This window comes from Sycon ciliatum, chromosome 5, assembly GCF_964019385.1.
Source record: "Sycon ciliatum chromosome 5, ocSycCili1.1, whole genome shotgun sequence".
NCBI lineage: Eukaryota > Metazoa > Porifera > Calcarea > Leucosolenida > Sycettidae > Sycon > Sycon ciliatum.
The window spans coordinates 1,486,856-1,509,661 of NC_088647.1; the positions used below are offsets into that span (position 1 = coordinate 1,486,856).

Here is a 22,806-nt window from a genome sequence, read left to right on the forward strand (position 1 = left end):
TCCCTGCTTCAGACTCTGCTCTGCGAACTCCACGGGAAACCCCCCAAAATGAATATTCCAGGCAATGACTGGGCCGAGTGCAACAAAAACATCGTTGGACATAACAATCATCATGTGGACAGGTGCGGCACCACATGCAGTGCTAGCTACAAGTATTCTGAAATGGTAATATAATTATAACCCAATAGTCAATACTACTAGTTCAAAATTAGTATTTGATAAAGTTCACAAATGTTTCATGCTGTCAATCTAACAATCATTGAGTATTCTGAAAGTAACCGCGTTAGTTGCTAGTACCCCATGCCCAGCCCTCGACTCCAGACATCTGATTGGCAAAACATGCATCGCAATACATTGCATTCTTATGCTGTCAAGCAGACTCTCGATAAGCATCCATTTGCTGTTGGAGAATCCGTCCAAAAAATCAACAACAACAACAACAACAGCAGCAGCAGCAACAACAACAGCAGCAGCAACAGCAGCAGCAGCAGCAGCAACAACAACAACAGTAGCGGTCTCTTTACATAGCAGAGCCATTGGGCATGCAATGCAGAGCACTCAGAGTGTATATTGTCACCTGGTGATATGACAACATAGAGCACACACTGAGCATTAGTGGGCCAGTGCAAAGGACAAAACGTGTGGCAATATTCGGCACAGCATCATCGCTATGACCTAGAATTTTAAAACTAATATATCCAGCAGATAGCAACTCAACATAATCAAGAGAAGACGAAATCCTACGTACGCTAAGAGGCAAGAAATGCAGTCAGCTGAGGTATAGACCTATTTCTGGAAAACTGAATAATTATAGTGTCAATCCGTACGTCCCGTGTGCATATCGAATGACGCACAGGAACGGCTTGGGCTCAATCTTAGTACGGGAATTTTGTATTAAAAAAATATGCACTTAGAACATGCTGGACTGGTGTTCGGGGGGGGGGGGGGGGAGGGGGGGGTGGACTTTGCTAGAGTAGTGAGCAACGGGCCGTAGCAATTTGATCCTGTGTCAATGTGGGCCCCACACAGCTACGTCGGCGGCAGACGAGAAGTGTGGCGGGACAGCGTAATAATGATAATATGTATTGCTATCGCCGCCTTGTCTTCTTCCCAGCATAGCGTCACGCACACTGGTGTCCGGCAGGTGATTGATACACTTAAACGTGATGAAATCAGATATCTCAGGTCCCAGTAGGGTTCACCTACAGACTTTGACGTGCATGCAAGCTGCACCAGCCAATCTTGATTCGTTCAGCATGCGTCTGGGTGCTCCTCCACGGTGTCCACCATCTTTACCATGGTAACGCAGCACACTGCCTGCCACACAATGCTCACTGTCGTCACAGCAGGGTCTGCATCACAGCACACAGACACAGAGTCTGCATCACAGCGTTGATACCAGCAGAATAGTCACTCAGCCAGCAGGTGGGAGCTATCGTGATTTTCGCGCCTGCAACACGGCTGCCCATACGTCCGCGATGAACTCATCCGGAAACTCAAACTCTCCAAGCTCCTGCTCCATGGCCGATGCAAAGATCGCATAGTCTGTCACGTCCTTGGCCAGTTGAACCATAGCATCGGCTGCAACAAAGACAAAGAAGCACACGGACAGAGAAAGGGCGAGAAAGAAAGAGAGAAAACACGTGAGACAAGCTATCGCCCTGATAGCCATATTTTCAACACGTCTCCCCTTTATCAGCTAAATAAAGTATACAATGCGATGTGACCAATACATGGCCTACAAAGGTCCTCATTCCAGCACCGTTGATTGTCTCCCAGAGTGAGTAAGACTTTGAAAAGTGCCACCAGCTCTTGATCTGCATTGACTGTAATACTATTGATACCATGCAAGGTACGGCACCTAAAAAAGAAGCACCTGCACTATTGGGCAGAAACTCACCTAGCTCAATATCTCTTATTCCCATGAAAGATTCTAACAGCTCATCCACCAAAGCTGATGCTTCACTGGTCCATGTTGTCTCCTGCAGGAACAAACATAATATTGCAGCAAGTATATTAAAGAGCTTAGCCACAAGCGGAAAGCGGAAAGCGGAAAGGTGGTTCTTGACCAGGGAGTTGTATGACTCCTTGTTCTTGACCTGATCGTTACGCGAACCCGTCGAATTTATTTATTTATAAGAGCTTAGCGTGAAATCATCACAGGCCAGGATGTGATGTGTTTGACCAGGGAATGGAATGCATTACCACTGGTACAATGTGATCGGTTCAGCAAGACTGATTATGATACTACCACATCACATGTGGCGATACCGGGAAAATCAGAGTGGAGCGGGTAAAGTGTGTTCTTACATCCGGTAGTGTTTCCAGTACGGGTGGCCCGTCGGCACGTAGTCTCAGCGTGGTGCGACCGGTTCCCACTGTCTCCTCGGTGCTTGAAGCAGCCTTGGATGCTGCTGCTCTCGGTGCAATGGCATCTGTATGCGCGGGAAACACACAAACACATACGTAATGATGAGCAATCTAAATTCAAACCTAACCCTGACTAGCTTTCCAAACTACTGTCATGGACGCGGAAATCCGGTCGCTTGACGCGGGGCCGGCGCCCTCAGTGCGTACAGAGCGCTGCATGCACTGACTGAGTGCACATGTTGATCACATGCGTACTCACGGCTGCATGACCAGTGCCCTGGGCTGCTTGACCTCCGGCCGTATTTCCATGTCCACAACAGTACATGACTGTACTTCTGCAACTTTTCCAGAATGATACCACTAAGCAGAAATATATATATAGCCTAGAGAGCGTGTGTGGGCAGGCGTGTGTTTACCACCATATTGCCAGGTGTGTCTTTACCACCATATTTATCAACCATAAGTACAGCTGCAGTGGTGTCTTCAACTTCATTCTCCCGAGTCAAGCTCCGTATGAAGACATCCAAGAAGAAGATTGCCTGATGAGTCCAGCGGGGACGAAACGTACGTCGCAATCGAGCTATGTCGTTGCCGTGTCATCATCTATGTGCCATGCGCTACTTGATGTACCAGCCTGCTATGCCGGATACCGCCAGCCATGCATCGACCAGGCGCCAGGCGCGAACTGATGGTGGTGGTGGTGAGATGGAGAGCTCTGTGCCAGAACTTTGCAGCCTAGAGAGCGTGTGTGGGCAGGCGTGTGTTTACCGCCATATTGCCAGGTGTGTCTTTACCACCATATTTATCAACCAGAAATATATACTTCAATTAATAATGCCGGACAGAAATAGTTCTGTATCTTGAAAAGGCTTCCTCCAAGCCAACACTGCCTCACGTTTCACTCGCTGATAAAGCCTTGATTGTAAGGCATGTTGAGCTAGTTCTTGTTTCATGGTACAAGACCAGGTCTTGGGAGTGCTTGCCCATGCTTCCCGGCTGATATACGCCGCGCAAGTCCGGAAATCAGGTAGTTCAGTTGTGTATCACTCCAAAGCAGTACTTCACTGCTCTGGACTGACATTGGGCATGTAGATGTCTGGTGATGCCGGGATACAACACACACACACACACACACACACACACACACACACACACACACACACACACACACACACACACACACACACACACACACACACACACACACACACACCGAATATGCAACTATCTACAATAACTGGAAGTCTGCAGTGACGTAATGGGCAGATTTCCAAGAGTCGCCAAGTATCAGAACAACGTCGAACACATGCTCACATTCAAACCGCTACAATTTTGAACACTCTCGCAAAAGTAAAAAAAAAAAAAGTTTGTTAGCTGCGGCGCAAGGCTTACCAAATGCCCGATGTGGCTCAATGAGCTTCATGGTGAAGTCGCAGTGCTGTGGTAGTTCCTTCAGGAGCTTAGCCACCTCATAGTGACGAGTGCCGTACAGATTGCGACCGTTGATTGAGACAATGTGATCACCTATGCTGACCTCGGGTGTCTGTGCATAAACAGATGGGGCAGACAGAAAACGTGAAGAAAATTGGTAACTGGGCAACACAACAGGATTGGCAGACAGTAGCACAATAAACCAACAGAGTACGCTACTTTTCTGGATAGGAACTGCAGATCTTTGATACTCAATCTCCAGAAAGCTAGTTGCTTGAACCTTGTTAGATCTCGTCAGCGGAGATCAGAGTGAACGGCCGAACCGATCACAATGAAGTCTAATGAACGACAAAGCATTTTGCGTGTGTTTGGCAAAGGGATGAGAAAAAAGATGTTGTGTTGAGCAGGGCTAACAGAATAGTCTACCGTGTGTTTGTATGATTTTGCCAATTTTTCAAATTATTTATAGAAAAGAAGAAGGACCAAGGAACTGCAAGTTACGCTATAATGTCCACTAACACCACCAATTACTAAACAATCAGCTCATGCGATAACATTGCACGACACTGACCGACGGTACTGACGTTCTACAACTAACTGGCTAACAGCTCTAGCACATATTGGATGCACACTCCAACAGCCTTCCAACTTGGAAGGATCTAAGTTATAATTATGATAACATAAGAGGGGAGGGTGAGCGCAACCAAGACAAGCATGAGCATCCAAGATTTTCTAGAGCTGTTGGCCAGTTAGTTGTAGAACGTCAGTACCGCCGGTCAGTGCCGTGCAATGTTGTCGCATGAGCTGATTACTTAGTAACTGGTGGTGTTAGTGGACAATATAGCATAACCAACTTGTAGTTCCTTGTTCCTTTTTCTTTTCTATAAATTTATCCTTACGAATGCCCGGACTGGTGGAAACGAGAGAGCTTGACAGCTCAGGGCCCTCGCTATGCATCTTTGCCTAGGTCATTAAACGAAGGTGCTAGCTTATAATTGTTTTCTTTTCTCCTATTTTTGAAGACGTAACATGGGAACCCACACTACCGCCCTGCATGCATTGCCCGATACCCTTCGCATACCCACACATTCTTCCGAGTTGCTTCACGTTATGATCTTGCAGTTGAAACAACATATCCGTCAAGTACACAAACACACACACACACACACACACACACACACACACACACACACACACACACACACACACACACACACACACTACTACTACTATTGACAGCTGCCAGAAATGGCCACGCCGCTCCCCAAAGGGAGGTACTGTCAGAGAGGTTAGGGGGGAGGAAGGCAATGCTCCAAGTGGCGTTCCAGATCTTGCCGCCTCCGGAACCGTCGGTTGTGGCAAACTTGGCAGTGAAACTTGAATTGTTGGCGTTCAGCCACAGTAGGGCGCTTTGGACAGGTTCCACAACGGTGACGCTTGAGACCCGCAGCCGATTTAAATGAACGCTGACAGTTGGTGCAAGTTACACCAGGAACAACAAGAGGAGCAGGGGCAGGGGCCGGCGGCTGGTCGACATCGCCTAGCCGACACTTATGCACCGCAAAGCCTCCTCTGCTACGTAGCCATCGGTTGCATGTTGGACACTGTACTGATCCAGGCTGCTCCGATACCGGGAGCTGACGGATTGCTGAACACTTGTGCCGGACCATGTCGGAACTACGGCGGAACAGACGGTTGCAGGTTGGGCACTCGATGCTCTTCGGGACACACACACACACACACACACACACACACACACACACAGGCACACAGGTGGTACCCACGTCTGGCATCACCCAAGCTGGAGCCCATGCCCCAATGCCCTAAACCTCGCGCCTTTTGGTGTTCCTTCTGTACCTGGCCAATCATCTACACCTTCGATGGCCGTCCAGCCATCCCAGCCCACGCTGGCAAGGCAGATCTCTGCCACCGCTGCTGTTGCCATTCAGCCTCTGGCCGACAAGGTTACTCGTCTGGAGCAGGCTGGCTTGGCCCAACTCGCCAGACCAGGAATTGGTGGAAACTCTGGACCTGCTCATGTTTCGGCTTACAGGGGGCCTCGACACGTGCTGCCACCGGAGCTGTTGAAACTCGCTATCGGCGTTATCCGGATCAATCACAACTACAACGGTGGTTTTTCCGGTACCAGTGCTGGCTGCCAGCCACCCCTTAAAACAATGGCCGTCGTCTGGAGATCTCCCTGTGATGCCACCGCGCCTCCGAGAACGGATTGTGCGAGGTGAGTTTACGAAATTAAGTGATTAGCTACCTGGCTGAATCCCTGGGGTTCGAGGGGGGCATGATGTCATGCAGATTGACGTGGGCGCGGGCCGATCCGTGCAGCTCGTCTCGAAATCTTCCCACCGGCAACCCGCCAAATGGCATATCTACAATCTTGCCACATGGGTGGAAGCTTTCACCACCTACTCTAGAGTGCTGGCCAACGCCTCACCACAGCTAGCACCGGTGACCTCTGGGCGTATCAGGCTATCATTGTCGATGCCAACGTCTGGCTCCACAATGATGCATGGCTGTCGTGCGACCGCAAATTCCGCATGGCCAAGGTGTCCCTCCCTCACCGCTGTTCCTGGTCCGTCATTGACCCGAACCTGTGGCAGTCTTTTCTCGCGGGTCGTGGGCGGCCTCCGTGCCGGCGTTGCTCCATGGCCCACCCAAGTCAGCCCAGCAGCTGCCCCTTTCGTGGGGGGCTCCCAGTCCCAACAGCGCCCACAGGGAGCCAGTTCTTGCACCAGCCTCGCTTTGACGGCAAAGCCATCTGTCGGAACTTCAGCTTTGACAGCTGCTTGCTCTCGCCCTGCTCCAGAGCACACGTCTACATGCAGTGCCGTGGCCGTCACCCCGCACACCAATGCTCCAAGTCTGGTGACTCGACCAAGAATAACTCTCACCTCAGCTGTACTAGTACGCCCGTTCATGCTCAGCGTTTTATCAGTCTTCTCTCTCCTCATCGAAATGCTGTACTTCGCGCTTATGTTTCACAAGGCATGCAGTATGGCTTTCGTATGGGTAGCTCTCGCCTCATCGAATCTTCCGTTATGTCTCCCAATCACCCTTCAGCGTGTGATAGCACTGCTGAGGTTACTACTCATCTGCTTAGCTGTTATGGCCACGGGGAAACTGCGGGCCCATTTGCATCTCGGCCATTTCCTCACATGCATATTTCTGATTTGGGTGCCATCCCGGTGTATGGTCGTGTATTCGTCCGCATACGGAGCATGCGCTAATGGCCCCTGGGGCGGTCGTCTTAGGCAGGTCTCACTGTACTCACACACGCGCACGCACACGCGCACGCACACACACACACACACACACACACATACACACACACCTTGACCTTGATACACGTTGCCTTGATAGGTTACACGGTCCCCGTCAGGGGAGAGGAGTGGAATAGGCTGAGGAGCAGCACTCCTGATGCCGCACTAGATGGTGACGTAGTCGGAACTTCCTTTGGCAAGGGCACTCAAACGGGAAGTTGGCCCTTTCCGACACTGTCCTTCGTTCGTGCGGTCGCACTTGTGTCTGGCCAAGCCGCTGCTGGACTTGAAACTCCGGTGACAGGTGCTGCACTGCGGAGTGACCGGGTTGCCGGGGTGCTCGATGTTGGGAGCAGGTCCGTGATCGCACACACACACACACACACACACACACACACACACACACACACACACACACACACACACACACACACACACACATATGCACACACACACACACACACACACACACACACACACGTCTTACCTTGCATATTATACTGCTTTCCTTAATCTTCTTGACGAACGCACAGCCGGCACCGTTATCGGTAACCGTGAGGCCAAGGGACGGCTCAGACTTGTTGATCGTCACTTCTTTGCTGTGGCCATGGACGTGTACGAATATGAAGTCGTCCAGCCCGATCTGGCCACCCAGTAGCTTGCTCATGTCCACTTTGTGTGTGTTCAGAGTGCAGAAGAGAATCTGAACAGAACCACAAGTAGAAACACAAGATCATGAGTGTCCCTCTGAAATATTTTATAATAATTGATGAATTCTCTCCACACTCTCCCAGAATTGCCGGAGACTATGGTTGTGTACATAAGACTTAGTGTGTGTGTGTGTGTGTGTGTGTGTGTGCCAGCTAGTTCGGTTGGTGGGTACACTTATGCCTGATCGTGTTGGGTCTGTTGCCAATGGGCTCGGCTACTTGAAGGTGTAATGTTGTACCTGCCACCTTTGTTGGTTCCAGGGTTCATATGCTTTCTATTTGAAATATACATACCTGTTAACCATGGACTGCTTCTGGCTAGAGTAACTCTGGTGTAATCAATGGTGCTAGTGAAGATTATATCAGATCCACTCTAATTTAGCCACCCACACTAGTAGCAAGTATTACCTTCACCGGGGGCAGGGGTAACTGCAGTTGGATCCCGGGGACGCATACCCTGATGCCGTCAATCCTTTTTCTGCACCTTGTCCTCACCCACTTACTGAGGTGTGGTGAGCCCACAAGTGGGATCATTTTCAAGTCCACCCAGAGTTTTGGGGATTTCAGGGGGTGTCGGTCGTTGGGCTGTTCAATAGCCAATTGAGTCATCTTTCCAAGATTCCTTTTGAGTCTCTCTCCCCTCTGCCATGGAGACCCACATGACCAGTTTTGGCAGTGAGCAACAAGTGTGTGTGTGTGCCTGTGCGTGCCTGTGCGCAAGTGTGTGTGTGTGCGTGTGTCTGTGTGTGTGTGTGTGTGTGTGTGTGTGTGTGTGTGCCTGTGCGCAAGTGTGTGTGTGTATGTGTGTGTGTGTGTGTGTGTGTGTGTGTGTGTGTGTGTGTGTGTGTGTGTGTGTGTGTGTGTGTGTGTGTGTGTGTGTGTGTGTGTGTGGTGTTTTTGCGAGAAACGACGAACCTCGAGAACAGAATACTGCATGATAGAGGTGGCTGCAGACGCAACTGTGGTCGTGAAACTGGAGCATCTCCGCCGACCTGAGGTCTCGGCTTCAGCGACACTTCAGTGCACCAAAAGTGGGGAGGAGTAGGCACAGGGGGGGGAGTACATTTGTATAGAGGGTGAGGGTGAAAAGTGGAAAGATGATACCTGTGATAGAGTAAAAAGGAGGAGCCAGGGTACGGGTGCAAGCGGAGAGGGTGTTCAGGGAGGGTTCAGAGTGCTCCTGTGGCTGAGTGCCACAATCCAATGCAGCTTGTACAGGCATGTGAATGCTGCGAACTAACGCCGAACAGCGAGGCTTGGAAAATACGACCCTGGGCCGATGAGCTTTAGGGCTCGGTGCTGTACCTGGTCCACAGGGTAGACTGTGTGTGCTTGTGTGTGTGTTTGTTTGTGTGTGTGTGTGTGTGTGTGTGTGTGTGTGTCTGCGTGTGTGTGTGTGTGTGTGTGTGTGTGTGTGTGTTGGTATATGGTGTGTGTGTGTGCGCATGTGTTTATTTTAATTCACAAACCAAAGGCTGTTGCTGTTGCATATATGCCCAATGAAACACACACGCACACACACACGCGCGCGCACACACAAGGAACGTTTGGGTCCATTGAATCTGATTCACTCAATCACTCAAACCAGTGATAATGGTGTGAAGTTTGCTATGATCTCTCCGGAGTCCACACACCCGATGATAAAAAAACAAGCAGCGACAATGGATGGTTACGGGCAAAGGTGCTACACTAGTACAGCCCGCTAGCTACGACAGATGGTGCATGTGTGAATATCGATATTCGCATGTTCTTACCTCAGCTGCCGAGATGTTGAATTCGGCAGAGATTCGATGGTAGAGCTCGCGAACGTTCCTGAAATCTTTCACTCTCTTCGTTGCACTGCCGTGCGCAAGCTGAACGTGAAACGACAAGTCGCGGTGCGGATGTAGCGGCCCACCTGCATCGGAACTTGAAGCCACGTTCAGCGGACTTAGCGACGCTGGCTTGGGTGGTGGTGGGGCTGGTACGGAAGCCTGGCGCACTGGGCGCTTCAGCGATGCTTTCTTTTTCTCATCGGATCGCTTGAAGATCGGCATTGCTGCGATCACAGATCTGCCACAAAATACAAGTCGGAATTGTCCTGTGTATCTAGTATTGAGGTAGTCTTTCTGGGGAAGAGACACTAGTGTCAATCAGAGCTCCATGGTCGGTGGACTGGAACGATCCGCTAAATCTACGGTCATGTATCTCGCTTGTTACTTGATTTCTCCTACTTTGACTTTGCGCTGATTCTGGACTGAACTGCTGGAGATGCAGTGTTGTCTGTTGAGTGTTGACCTGGCATGGACCTGGTTGACTGGTTGTCTACTCACACATCATCACATGTACTCACTGCTCAGTGCAGTGCTGGCACAGTGACAGTGGCAGGTGAGCGTGATCTGGTGATGAGGCTTCTTCCAGTTCCACACCAAGCCGGCAAATGCAGTGCAGCACCAGTAAGACATGTCGACAGCGCGGGATCTGTACAACGGTTTGAACGGTGAGACTTTTCGCACCGTGCTTGGTGCTTTGCAAGCTTTTGCGAGCGAGCGCACCCGCGCATATGGCATGCACATGCATGCGCACATGCGCATAATGCACGTAAACGGAGGCTTTTTGTGTGGAAAATTCGCGCCACAAACGATACTTCAAAAACCTTTTGTACGGCTTTCTTGCTGTTTGGCTACTGGACGCTCGTACTTGCACTGGCCTTCGGGCGAGATCGGCTGTGCTTTCTTTCTCAAAGTTAGAAGAGGTAACTCCATAGAAGCAGCTTTTGTATTTCTTGCTGTCATGGCGGAGCTGAATATTGGGCAGCAGTGTTTTGAGAGGACTTGTCACCAACTCGGTGAGAAATATTTTTTTCACATGTGTGTGTGACTGTACGGTGATTTCTCAATACGAAAATAATGAGCATACGCATTACACGTCATGATAACTGTACTGTTTCGTCCAGCTGCGTGGACTAGTAAGTAGTATGACTGTATCGCAGTACAGGGAGATGAAAGCTAAGCTAGTACCAGTAGCAATGAAAATAAAATGTCTCCACTCTCCAGGCTCGAGCGTTATCTGGAACTTTGCAGAGTGCTGAAACCTGCAAAATCTGTTCAGAAACTCTTGTGAGGATTCTCACAGCAGTACTACGGTACACATACCGTACACCTACCGTACACACGGTGTGTTAAAAATATTTCAAAACAAACTTGGGCACATTACAATACATGTACCGTATTTCCTCGATTAATAGACCCGGTCTTTTGTTTTTTGAAGAGGGTTGGACCCCCGGTCTCTTATTTGGGCATGGTCCATGATTTGAGTACGGTCCACTATATTTTCATCGGCACATCGCTGGAAATGGTGGATTTTTAACACGTCATAATATAGAACTTCTATATTTTCATCGGCACATCGCTGGAAATGGTGGATTTTTAACACGTCATAATATAGAAGTTCTATATTATGACGTGTTAAAAATCCACCATTTCCAGCGATGTGCCGATGAAAATATAGTGGACCGTGCTCAAATAATGAAAGAAAGCACTAGCCACTACAAAAATTGTAGTTGCGCAACCTAAAATCGCGTCCTTTTTTGATCCACCACGTGCTTTCTTAGTGCGCATGCGCAAAGCGATGAACTCAAATAAGAGACCGGGTCTCTTATTCGGGCATGGTCTACTATTTTTCCGTGAGGCATCTAGGAGGGTCTACTATTTGAGCATGGTCTATTATTCGAGCATGGTCCATTAATCGAGGAAATACGGTAACCAAGATACATGACCCCAATAGTGTGCAGCTCCAGTATGGGTGATGTGCCGACCGTTGACGTCATTTTTATGTCGCAAGGTGCGTTGTGCACGTGTTATCATACGTAGCCAGGAGTGGAGTAAACTTCTACTACCGAATTTTCCAGAGTACTAGTACAAGCCGCAAAGAAATCAAACTTCAGTCTCCCTATAATGAACTCGCACCAAAGCCAGCCGGCCCGTGGACCTCAGTTGTACTGGGTGCAATCCAACGCAAAGTGTAACGCTGGCGCCGCCTGAACCAGTTCGCCTTGCATTCACTGTGTAGAGTGGTTTCACGTCTTTGTCATGTGACTAAATTGGTGCAGAGAGTGATCTTAGCATGTTGACTCACTGTGGAAGCAACATGGCTGTCCTGTGTGGACATGTGATAGATGTGAAGCCAGTCTATTTGTACAGGTATACGTGCGGCAGTTTCCCTACCAATTCCAGGGCACAGAGTCTGTATTCTGTGCTGAATTTCACCTAGGAAGCTTCATGTGCGTAAACCAATTTCATAGGGTTTGGGGTAAGGCCACACCAAGTTATTTCATTGTTTCTCGTCACCTGAAAATCTCAAAAGGAACGCGGGCGGGCGGAAAAAAACAAAATAGGGTTTGAAAAACAAAAACTGCTATTTACACTACAAAGGCCCAATTTATGACCTAAAATCAGACTATACACCACGCGTGACAGTCAATTGCAACATACAGCCAGAAAACCAGGCTCCTGCACCGGCCTCTGGTGAGGAAGTCCAGTGTTGCAGAGTTTACCGATGCCCGGAACACTGTCAGTCCAAAACGGTGCACTGTCATGCACTGTCTTGACTTGTACCGGAACTGTGTGTAGCAAAGAAGACGACCAGGTCGTGTGGTGGTGTGGTACTTGAACTACCGGTATGCGTACATACACGGTGCAAAAGTCGTCCTTCGGTTCGTGCACTAGCACTGCTCTCCAGATTTGACGCCGCGCGTACTTTTACAACGCCTTTTTATGCGTGTTTACCGGGACGCGAGATTTTTTTTTTTGGTCCAATCCTCAAGAAAGGTACGCGCGCGGTGACGAGAAACAATGAAAAAACTTGGTGTGGCCTAATGGTCACAACAGAAATTTGGCTGCTTCCTGTGTCGTAGACCCAGTCCTACTGGGAGACATGTGGATAATAACATAAACAAGACAAAGGAGATGTAGGAACGACGTGCCGATGTACTGAGAGCAACTCGACCGAGAAGAGGTCTTGGTGTTGCGATCAGGTATCGTAAATGTGTGTTAACCAAAGGGATGGGGGTGTTGAAGAGGAGGACTGCAGAGCTAACAGAAGAGGGTGCTATGCTCTGCGGGGGGGGGGGGGGGGGTCAAGTAGGAAAAATAATAACTTTGCGGTAAAAGAAGGAAAGAAAGTAATAACGCCCAAAAAGTGCTAAATAGTAAATACGAAACTAAGAATGGACTCGGATGGTGAGCCAAGGATACATTTATAGAAAAAAGAACCAAGGAACTACAAGTTACGCTATAATGTCCACTAACACCACCAGCAGCTACTAAACAATCAGCTCAGGCGATAACATTGCACGACGTTGGTCAGCGTCGTGCAATGTTATCGCATGAGCTGATTGTTCAGTAGCTGCTGATGGTGTTAGTGGACATTATAGCGTAACCTGTAGTTCCTTGGTTCTTTTTTTCTTTTCTACAAAACTAAGAAATAGAGCAATCGTAAGCCACGTACACTCAAACTCCTCTTATCCGAACACCTCAGATACGGCCACGTGTCTCTACTGGGCACCTTTCTGCTTGAGTAAAAATGCTTCGAATGTGGGGGGGGGGGGGGGGGGTTGAACTTTTCTTGTACAGTATGCGCAAGTGCTTATTTGTCACTGCCCACCTGTGTAATCCACACATTTTTTTATCAGTGGATTCTTTTTGTATCCTGAGCATGTGCAATATGTGCCAAATAAACTTCTTCAAAAATGATATGATACATGGTAGATGAGTTATCCTGAGATACGGGCAAATCTGAGATACGAGTTCCAAGGTGCCCGGATAAGAGACGTCCGAGTGTGCCGCTTAACTTGCACCAATTAATAATTTAAATGATCACTAAACCGAATAAGAAACCAGGAAACCATGACGAACAAACTACCGGTAACTAATACTAAAAACTACGTGAAGCTCAACATCTTTGGATCGGTGTGTGCATAAACAGTTACACTGAACATGTACATAGTCTTATTTGTACAGCATTGAAGCACAATCAGCAGCCCCTAGCACACAGCATAGCCAAGCTGTAGGATACTGAGATGGGTTGAGGGTGAGAGAGAGAGAGAGAGAGAGAGAGAGAGAGAGAGAGAGAGAGAGAGAGAGAGAGAGAGAGAGAGAGAGAGAGAGAGAGAGAGAGAGAGAGAGAGAAGCATACCTTTCCAACTAACTTCCACGATTCACTCGGACTCTGTGTCATCCTCTGCTCTGGTCTCGGTCTCTTCCTGATGACACTTTTACTCGTGCTGCAGGTTACACTGTTGGCAGCATCCATCGCCTCATTGAACTCCACTTTAACATGGAAGGTGATGCGCCGTTTGGCTTGCACACGGAGCCTGACTGCGGGGCTTGAGAATATCTTGCCGGAGTCGTCTCTGATGAATTGATTTTGATTAATCGATTGTACAAGGCGTACATACCCTCTGCAATAGCTGCATAGGGGAATGCCCGGCAGAGCAGGTCAGGAGCGCATGCAGGCAGGTTGTTCGAGAGTTGGAGTGAATGGGGAGGCCTATGCTGTGTGTGCATATTTGGACGATGCGCGGTTCATCCGCATTACGCTCAGCAAGTACTTGTAGTCCCCACTGAGCACAATGGAGATGGGCACTTTTGCTTTCTCAATTTCGATGAACCTGCTGAGATGAGCTCACTGACCTCATTCCAGACCTGCGCAAGTCCAACCTTCAGCCCTTCATAGTCCTCAGGTGCACTGGTCACGGCAAATGTTATGTGAGATGCACTGCTACAGCTGGACACTGTCTATCAAAACATAAGTCACCAGCACATAGTTAGCGACTTTCGTGAAGGCGGCGCCATCTGCGGCGATTTAATGACAACTTTCTCTTTCGCTGGTCGTTGGATGGTGCTGCACCCATCCAAGTGAGCGGACAGTACTGTAGTATTAGCCGAACAAGGCCATGGTAGATAGTGACCTTTCCTTCTGCGGTTAGGTACTTTGATGCACGCTTCACGAAGCCAAGCCAGGAGGTGGGGCACGGAGTGTAACATTACGCGGGTGTAAGCGGAAGAAGAGTGTCTAGAGCATTGTTAGCCTTTGCGCTCGCTTTCATTTTATAGTGTACCATGGCCTCGTGTTGTTGGCTGTGGCTTGATGTTACCTTGTTTATTGGGTCTAAGTAACGTTGAAATTCCAAGACAATACGTCGGTGAATGCTGCGCCATTCTGGAAACATTGTGATGTGTGCCCGGGCCAGTAGAGCTCACCGCCGAGCGGTGTCTTTTCGTCTTCCCGGGCTGTGTGTTGCCTGGGACTTGTCAAAGTGTTTTGAAAACACAGCACAGCTACCTCTCAATGCTGTTGGCTTGGCTTGGAATGGAACTTGTCCAGCGCTGTCCCAGAATTCTATGACCTGTGATACTATAGTACACAGTGTATCTAGGACTTCCCAAGGTGTGTGTTTGACTAGTCGATACCCCGAAAGACACCACTCATTAATGGTGACTAGGAAGACAGCACAGCAACTCCTTTCGAGACCCTCTATGACATTATGGGCATGAACTGACATGCTCTGCCCAATCCCACACGTCAATGAACATTGTGCTCTTCACTTCCTGTGCTCTTCACTTCCTGTGCAAGGTGTTGTGTCAGTCAAAGCTTGAATCACAGAATCCGTATGAGTCCCTCCTCTCGCCTAAGACCTGCCTTTCAGAGCAAAGCTCTGTTGCATTCTGGGCCGGAAATGGCCCGATCCCACATGTCAACAAACAGTGTGTTCTTCACGTCCTGGGCAAGTTGTTGCGTCAGTTGAAGCTTGAATCACAGACTCCGTATCAATCACTGCTTTCACCGAAGACCTGGCTTTCAGAGCGCTTTTGCATTCTGGGTCTGAAATGGATATTGTCCTGCCCAATCCCACACGTCAACAAACAGTGTGCTCTTAGTTTCCTGGGCAAGTTGTTGCGTCAGTTGAAGCTTGAATCACAGAATCTGTATCAATCACTGCCCTTACCAGAGACCTGGCTGGCTTTCAGATCAAAACTCTTTCGCATTCTGGGTCCGAAATGGCCCAATCCCACACGTCAATGAACGTCGTGTTCTTCTCTTCCTGGGCAAGTTGTTGCGTCAGTCGAAGCTTGATTCACAGAATCTGTATTGATCCCTGCTCTCGCCGAAGACCTGACCTTCCTACCAAAACACTTTGGCATTCTGGGTCTGAAATGCAAAACGTCCTGCCCAATCCCACACGTCAACAAACAGTATGTTCATCGCTTCCTGTGCAAGGTGTTGCGTCAGTCGAAGCTTAAATCACAGAATCCGTATGAGTCCTTCCTCTCGCCGAAGACCTGCCTTTCAGAGCAAAGCTCTGTTGCATTCTGGGCCGGAAATGGCCCGATCCCACATGTCAACAAACAGTGTGTTCTTCACGTCCTGGGCAAGTTGTTGCGTCAGTTGAAGCTTGAATCACAGACTCCGTATTAATCACTGCTTTCACTGAAGACCTGCTTTCAGAGCGCTTTTGCATTCTGGGTCTGAAATGGAAATTGTCCTGCCCAATCCCACACGTCAACAAACAGTGTGCTCTTAGTTTCCTGGGCAAGTTTTTGCGTCCGTTGAAGCTTGAAACACAGAATCTGTATTGATCCCTGCTCTCGCCGAAGACCTGACCTTCCTACCAAAACACTTTGGCATTCTGGGTCTGAAATGCAAAACGTCCTGCCCAATCCCACACGTCAACAAACAGTATGTTCATCGCTTCCTGGGCAAGTTGTTGCGTCAGTCGAAGCTTGATTCACAGAATCTGTATTGATCCCTGCTCTCGCCGAAGACCTGACCTTCCTACCAAAACACTTTGGCATTCTGGGTCTGAAATGCAAAACGTCCTGCCCAATCCCACACGTCAACAAACAGTATGTTCATCGCTTCCTGTGCAAGGTGTTGCGTCAGTCGAAGCTTACATCACAGAATCCGTATGAGTCCTTCCTCTCGCCGAAGACCTGCCTTTCAGAGCAAAGCTCTGTTGCATTCTGGGCCGGAAATGGCCCGATCCCACATGTCAACAAACAGTGTGTTCTTCACGTCCTGGGCAAGTTGTTGCGTCAGTTGAAGCTTGAATCACAGACTCCGTATTAATCACTGCTTTCACTGAAGACCTGGCTTTCAGAGCGCTTTTGCATTCTGGGTCTGAAATGGAAATTGTCCTGCCCAATCCCACACGTCAACAAACAGTGTGCTCTTAGTTTCCTGGGCAAGTTTTTGCGTCCGTTGAAGCTTGAAACACAGAATCTGTATTGATCCCTGCTCTCGCCGAAGACCTGACCTTCCTACCAAAACACTTTGGCATTCTGGGTCTGAAATGCAAAACGTCCTGCCCAATCCCACACGTCAACAAACAGTATGTTCATCGCTTCCTGGGCAAGTTGTTGCGTCAATCGAAGCTTGATTCACAGAATCTGTATTGATCCCTGCTCTCACCGAAGACCTGACCTTCCTACCAAAACACTTTGGCATTCTGGGTCTGAAATGCAAAACGTCCTGCCCAATCCCACACGTCAACAAACAGTATGTTCATCGCTTCCTGGGCAAGTTGTTGCGTCAATCGAAGCTTGATTCACAGAATCTGTATTGATCCCTGCGCTCGCCGAAGACCTGACCTTCCTACCAAAACACTTTGGCATTCTGGGTCTGAAATGCAAAACGTCCTGCCCAATCCCACACGTCAACAAACAGTATGTTCATCGCTTCCTGGGCAAGTTGTTGCGTCAATCGAAGCTTGATTCACAGAATCTGTATTGATCCCTGCTCTCGCCGAAGACCTGACCTTCCTACCAAAACACTTTGGCATTCTGGGTCTGAAATGCAAAACGTCCTGCCCAATCCCACACGTCAACAAACAGTATGTTCATCGCTTCCTGTGCAAGGTGTTGCGTCAGTCGAAGCTTAAATCACAGAATCCGTATGAGTCCTTCCTCTCGCCGAAGAACTGCCTTTCAGAGCAAAGCTCTGTTGCATTCTGGGCCGGAAATGGCCCGATCCCACATGTCAACAAACAGTGTGTTCTTCACGTCCTGGGCAAGTTGTTGCGTCAGTTGAAGCTTGAATCACAGACTCCGTATTAATCACTGCTTTCACTGAAGACCTGCTTTCAGAGCGCTTTTGCATTCTGGGTCTGAAATGGAAATTGTCCTGCCCAATCCCACACGTCAACAAACAGTGTGCTCTTAGTTTCCTGGGCAAGTTTTTGCGTCAGTTGAAGCTTGAAACACAGAATCTGTATTGATCCCTGCTCTCGCCGAAGACCTGACCTTCCTACCAAAACACTTTGGCATTCTGGGTCTGAAATGCAAAACGTCCTGCCCAATCCCACACGTCAACAAACAGTATGTTCATCGCTTCCTGGGCAAGTTGTTGCTTCAATCGAAGCTTGATTCACAGAATCTGTATTGATCCCTGCTCTCGCCGAAGACCTGACCTTCCTACCAAAACACTTTGGCATTCTGGGTCTGAAATGCAAAACGCCCTGCCCAATCCCACACGTCAACAAACAGTATGTTCATCGCTTCCTGGGCAAGTTGTTGCGTCAATCGAAGCTTGATTCACAGAATCTGTATTGATCCCTGCTCTCGCCGAAGACCTGACCTTCCTACCAAAACACTTTGGCATTCTGGGTCTGAAATGCAAAACGTCCTGCACAATCCCACACGTCAACAAACAGTATGTTCATCGCTTCCTGGGCAAGGTGTTGCGTCAGTCGAAGCCTTGGTGATCAGCACTTTGGATGTCACAAAGCCCGTTGTTCACGTCCTTGACACACATCAGTGGAGTGTGTGTGTTGGTCCGTTGATCCATTTCCACCACTCGCCATATCCTTTTTACTTGCATCTGGAATGCTTGGGGGCCGACTTGTATCAGATCCTTGGAGGCATGTGTCTAGCGGAGACACCTGTACATCAACTTCCTATCCCTCTCCTGCAACATGTTTACACTGCGTAGGACATTATGAAGTTTGTTTATGTATGTATTACGAAGTAGTATCATGGTCCAGTGTGTGTGGGGGGGGGGGGCTGTCAATGCGGTAACTGCATTGTAGTACTTCGAAGTACGCAATAGTCTCCATGTTTGTATGTGTTTTCTTTTGTCATCCACCCAGTATTGTCTCTCCTGCTGTCTGCCTGCTGGTCTATGTCGCTCACTCACTCATTCTCACTCTCTGTCTGTCTGTCTGTGTGTCTGTCTGTATGTGTGTCTGTCTGTGTGTCTTGTCAGTCTTGTCTGTCTGTCTGTTTGTCTGTCTGTCTCTTTCTCATGTTTTATACATTTTTCGTTGTAGATTTCTTACCTATCACCTGTCCGGGCTGCCAGCAAGTATTCTGGTAAGTCATCCTAATTTGGGTGGAGTATATTACTACAGTGCTGCTAGATGAAGTCTAGTCGCATCACTCAAGTAAGTGTCAAGTTTGCGCCTTGCACCGTTTTGCAGCTCAGTGTCCGCAGTTCTAGGGCTGCGCAACGCCTGGCGCGTACTTGAGTGATGCAACTGGATTTCATTGAGCAACACTGCATATTTCCCGGGCGGGGGGGGGGGGGGGGGGGGGGGGAGGGGTTTTGATTTGCAATCTTTGCACCACAGGTGTGCCAAATGTGGCGGATGACATGGCATGTCGAATGATGTTCTAATCCTGGTCAAGTTTGACACCTCCACTGTAGCATTCTTTTAAATAGTACTCTCTTTCTCACTCCTGTGTGCAACCACACCATATATGCTAACACCACTCGCACACCTCACGCACCCTCCCCCCCCCCCCCCCCCCCCACACACACACACACAACAACAACAATCAACCTCTTCTGCGGGGACAGCAGCAACAGCAATTTGAATTATACTTCGCGAGATGAATATTGACATACCTCAAATCCAAAACGAGTCTCAGCTTTTCCCCATTATTCAGCACACCTAAAGGGCTGCAAATCACTGCCTCCTCACTCTTGACCTCCTTTATGCACCCTCTTTCCACCCTATCTCTGATTGAATCTGTGACAATTTCAAAATTGGCACTGACCACTACTATGATTTTTTACAGTTTTCGGCTTTGGTAGTTGCACGAACAGGAGTAGATACCCCTCACAAATGATCCTTAGCACAAATTCAGACGCCCCCATAGTTTCCCAAACTGGCTTGCACCTAGACAACTTGCCCACCACCACCCCTTGCCCTTCCAGTTTGCCTTGATCATCAGATTCACGCATGCCCGCCACGCACCCCTCATCAACAACACTCAGCGCCGAGTACACTTCATCATCAATTGCATCAGCGGGGAGGCCGTCTGCACAGCCCTCGGAGCTATTTCTGAGTGGCTGGCAAACAGTGCAAGCATAGACGTAGTCCGCCAGAACCTGACAGCCCGTAGTTCATTGTCTGAAATTCGTAATCGCTGAACATGTACACTCTCAGCTGCCTGCCGTTCCATAACGTGTTTTGCAAATGTTCAATCTGTGGAGCATACTGTCCAAGAGCAGTCTTCAAATTGACCAGAGTGTCTTTCCTCGAACATGCACAGTGGAATGGTGTTGTGCGTTGCGTTCGATGCTAGTACGCTGGCGATCTGCAAACTCAACTTGAAGTTGCCTCCTCCTTTAGCACCGCCAATCTTGAGCACACTTCGGACTGTGGAATCGTGCCTGAATGCCATGTCAAGCTGTCACTCTCATTGAGGATGTCCAGGAAGTGCATGACGACGGCGATGAGGTCCGGAAAATATACAGTGGCAGCCATGGAGACATCGCCATTCCGCTTCGACACCGGCAGCTCTGTAGCGGCATAGCTGGGCAGTGTCTTTGCGATGAATTCTCGTATGGAACGCTCAGACTCCAATGCAATTCCTCCATCTCTTTCCTCTTCCACCATGAATTGTATGTCTGGTGAAATTGCATTGATGGCTGCTAGTACGTGGGCTATTTCTCCTTTCTTGATGATGGTGAAGGTGTCGTCCACGTACCGCAGCCAGGTCTTGATCTTGTCACCACATGTTGTCAGGAGTTGTTCCCTGAGCCATTCCATGAAAATATCTGCTAGCACGGGAGAGAGTGGGGAACCCATGGCTGCACCTCTTGTCTGCCGGTAAAATGTCTGTTTGTACTGTAGGTAGGCGTTATTGACACAGAACTCAACCAGTTGCACTATGCTGGTCACCGAGAGCAAGGTGTCCCTGTCTGCAGGGTTCTGAGTGTTGAGTTTCTCTTTCAGGATCTCTAGGGTCTTGGCCATCGGAACGTTGGTAAAGAGGCTTTTAACATCGAAACTCGCCATCGCGTGGTCGTTGTCAATACTTGGCCCTGGGATCGTCATGATGAAGTGCTTGGAATTTGTGACATTCGTGGCCGACTGTCCAGTGCAGTGAGGGTGCGGAGGATCTTCGCCAGGTGGCGAGCTAGGCGGTGTGTTGGCTAGCAGCCACTATCGGCCTAAGCGGAACTCCTTCTTTGTGTATTTTTGGTAGCATGGTGTGCGCTTGCGCCCCTTTTCTTCTGGCTTGCACACACTGAGCAGTTTGTGCGATGGTGTGGCTCCCATTTGGTGACAGGTCCACAGCCACCTCCACAATGTTCTGCCTTTCTACTGGCTCTCTTTAGGGCTCGCTCGCACAGAATACAGATGTATGGTGGGTGGATGTCTGGGCAGTCTTCGAGATGTCAATGCCATGTACAGATTTCAGCAGATCACTGTATTTTGCCACACTATATCTGGTAGACCGCTTGAAACAGGAAAACATTCTGCCGCCGACTCGGCAGACTTCTTGCAGTAGTGAGTTATGTTCATCCATCATCACTCTACGTCCTCACCACAACTGGAGAGTAACACAATTGCAGCTACGATCCAGTAAATGTGGGAAATACCAGAAGTGTGGGAATATTGCAAACGCAAGTCGCACAGAATTGATGCACGTCATGGAACGAAATTTTCTACAGCACCAGAACGGACTCTTACCTACCCGATTCCAAATTATCTAAACGATACTCAAATCTGGGGATACGATTTGGGGCACAAACGTTGGCTCAAATTCTGCACGATGAACATCCCAGGCGAGGAAAACAACGTCCTCCAGAGGCAAGGAAACAAATCGAAGCAGTGGTCACGTGGCATGTACGCAGAGCTGAGGGAAAGACAAGGCCAACAAATTGAAAACTCAGGGCAAACCAAGCATAGTGGAGACGAAAAGTGGCGAAGTCTGGTGAATACTTCTCTGTCTAAAGCAATTCCTGGACGAAAATCATAAATTTTTACGCATTCTCGGGCGCCATATCAAATGGGCCAAAATCGCGCAAAAAAAACAGCCGTGTGTACGTTGTCCTGCAGTTGTGCGTGCTCTGTGCTCGCAGCACGATGGGTCCTTCTACGGGGAGGCATGGTTCGTAAAAGGACCTTGAAAGTTGAAAATGATTACAGTTTTGGACGGAAAGGATACACTACACGTGCAAAGCAAGAAGAAAAAGAATGCTGCAGCCAGAGCGCATTCTCCTACTACCTCGCATTTGCGAGCAGGAAATGTTACGTCATGCAAAAAAGAAAGACAAAATAACTAATAAATAATAAGGATCAGTTGGGGAAGTGAACTGCCTGAAAAGAGAAAAAAAACGCCAGACCCACCAGGACTCGAACCCAGGACTTTGCTTGTCATGAGCAATGCTGTAACCACTGAGCTATGGGACCAGGCTGAACCTAGAAGGCACTGACACATTTTTTTTCACTCCAGAGGCTCCCCATTGAAAATATTTGAAATGTGTAGAATTTATCGATCACCGGTGATCTATAAAAGTATGTACTGTCGTGCTGTCGGGTTGCCCCCTAACGCTATATTCGCTAGGGGGCACGAAATTTGTGCCAAACTAAAGTTTTTTTCTGAACGTTCAGGTTCACAGACCTCGACCAAAAACGAAATTTAGTACGTAAACGAACCTGCTGGTGGAGTGATCTAACGAAAGATTTCGTAAACTAAAATTTGTACTTGTACAGTAGTTCCCATGTTCACTATGCGATTCTTGGT

General features: G+C 48.8%; 2 protein-coding genes across 4 annotated transcripts in view; one reads left to right on the top strand and one right to left on the bottom strand.

Annotated features, from left to right (window-relative positions):
• Window positions 1-329: 329 nt before the first annotated feature.
• On the bottom strand, window positions 330-10,193 carry LOC135817130 (PDZ domain-containing protein GIPC3-like). The gene is made up of 6 exons (XM_065330252.1): window positions 9,544-10,193; window positions 7,567-7,782; window positions 3,763-3,913; window positions 2,311-2,435; window positions 1,901-1,982; window positions 330-1,581 (listed from the first exon to the last, which is right to left on the bottom strand). The coding sequence occupies exons 1-6, from the start codon at window positions 9,823-9,825 to the stop codon at window positions 1,433-1,435; spliced, it is 1,005 nt and encodes a 334-aa protein (XP_065186324.1). The 5' UTR covers window positions 9,826-10,193; the 3' UTR covers window positions 330-1,432.
• Window positions 10,187-22,806, top strand: part of LOC135817128 (AN1-type zinc finger protein 1-like) — a 110,109-nt gene continuing 97,489 nt past the window's right edge. The window contains exons 1-2 of one of the 3 annotated variants that reach the window (XM_065330251.1): window positions 10,187-10,268; window positions 19,095-19,137. In XM_065330251.1, the coding sequence (XP_065186323.1) occupies window positions 10,232-10,268; window positions 19,095-19,137 (80 nt within the window). In that variant the 5' untranslated portion in view covers window positions 10,187-10,231. Of the gene's footprint in view, window positions 10,269-10,415; window positions 10,617-13,393; window positions 18,600-19,094; window positions 19,138-22,806 lie in introns of those variants that run through there. The other 2 variants (XM_065330250.1, XM_065330249.1) reach the window with 2 other exon arrangements.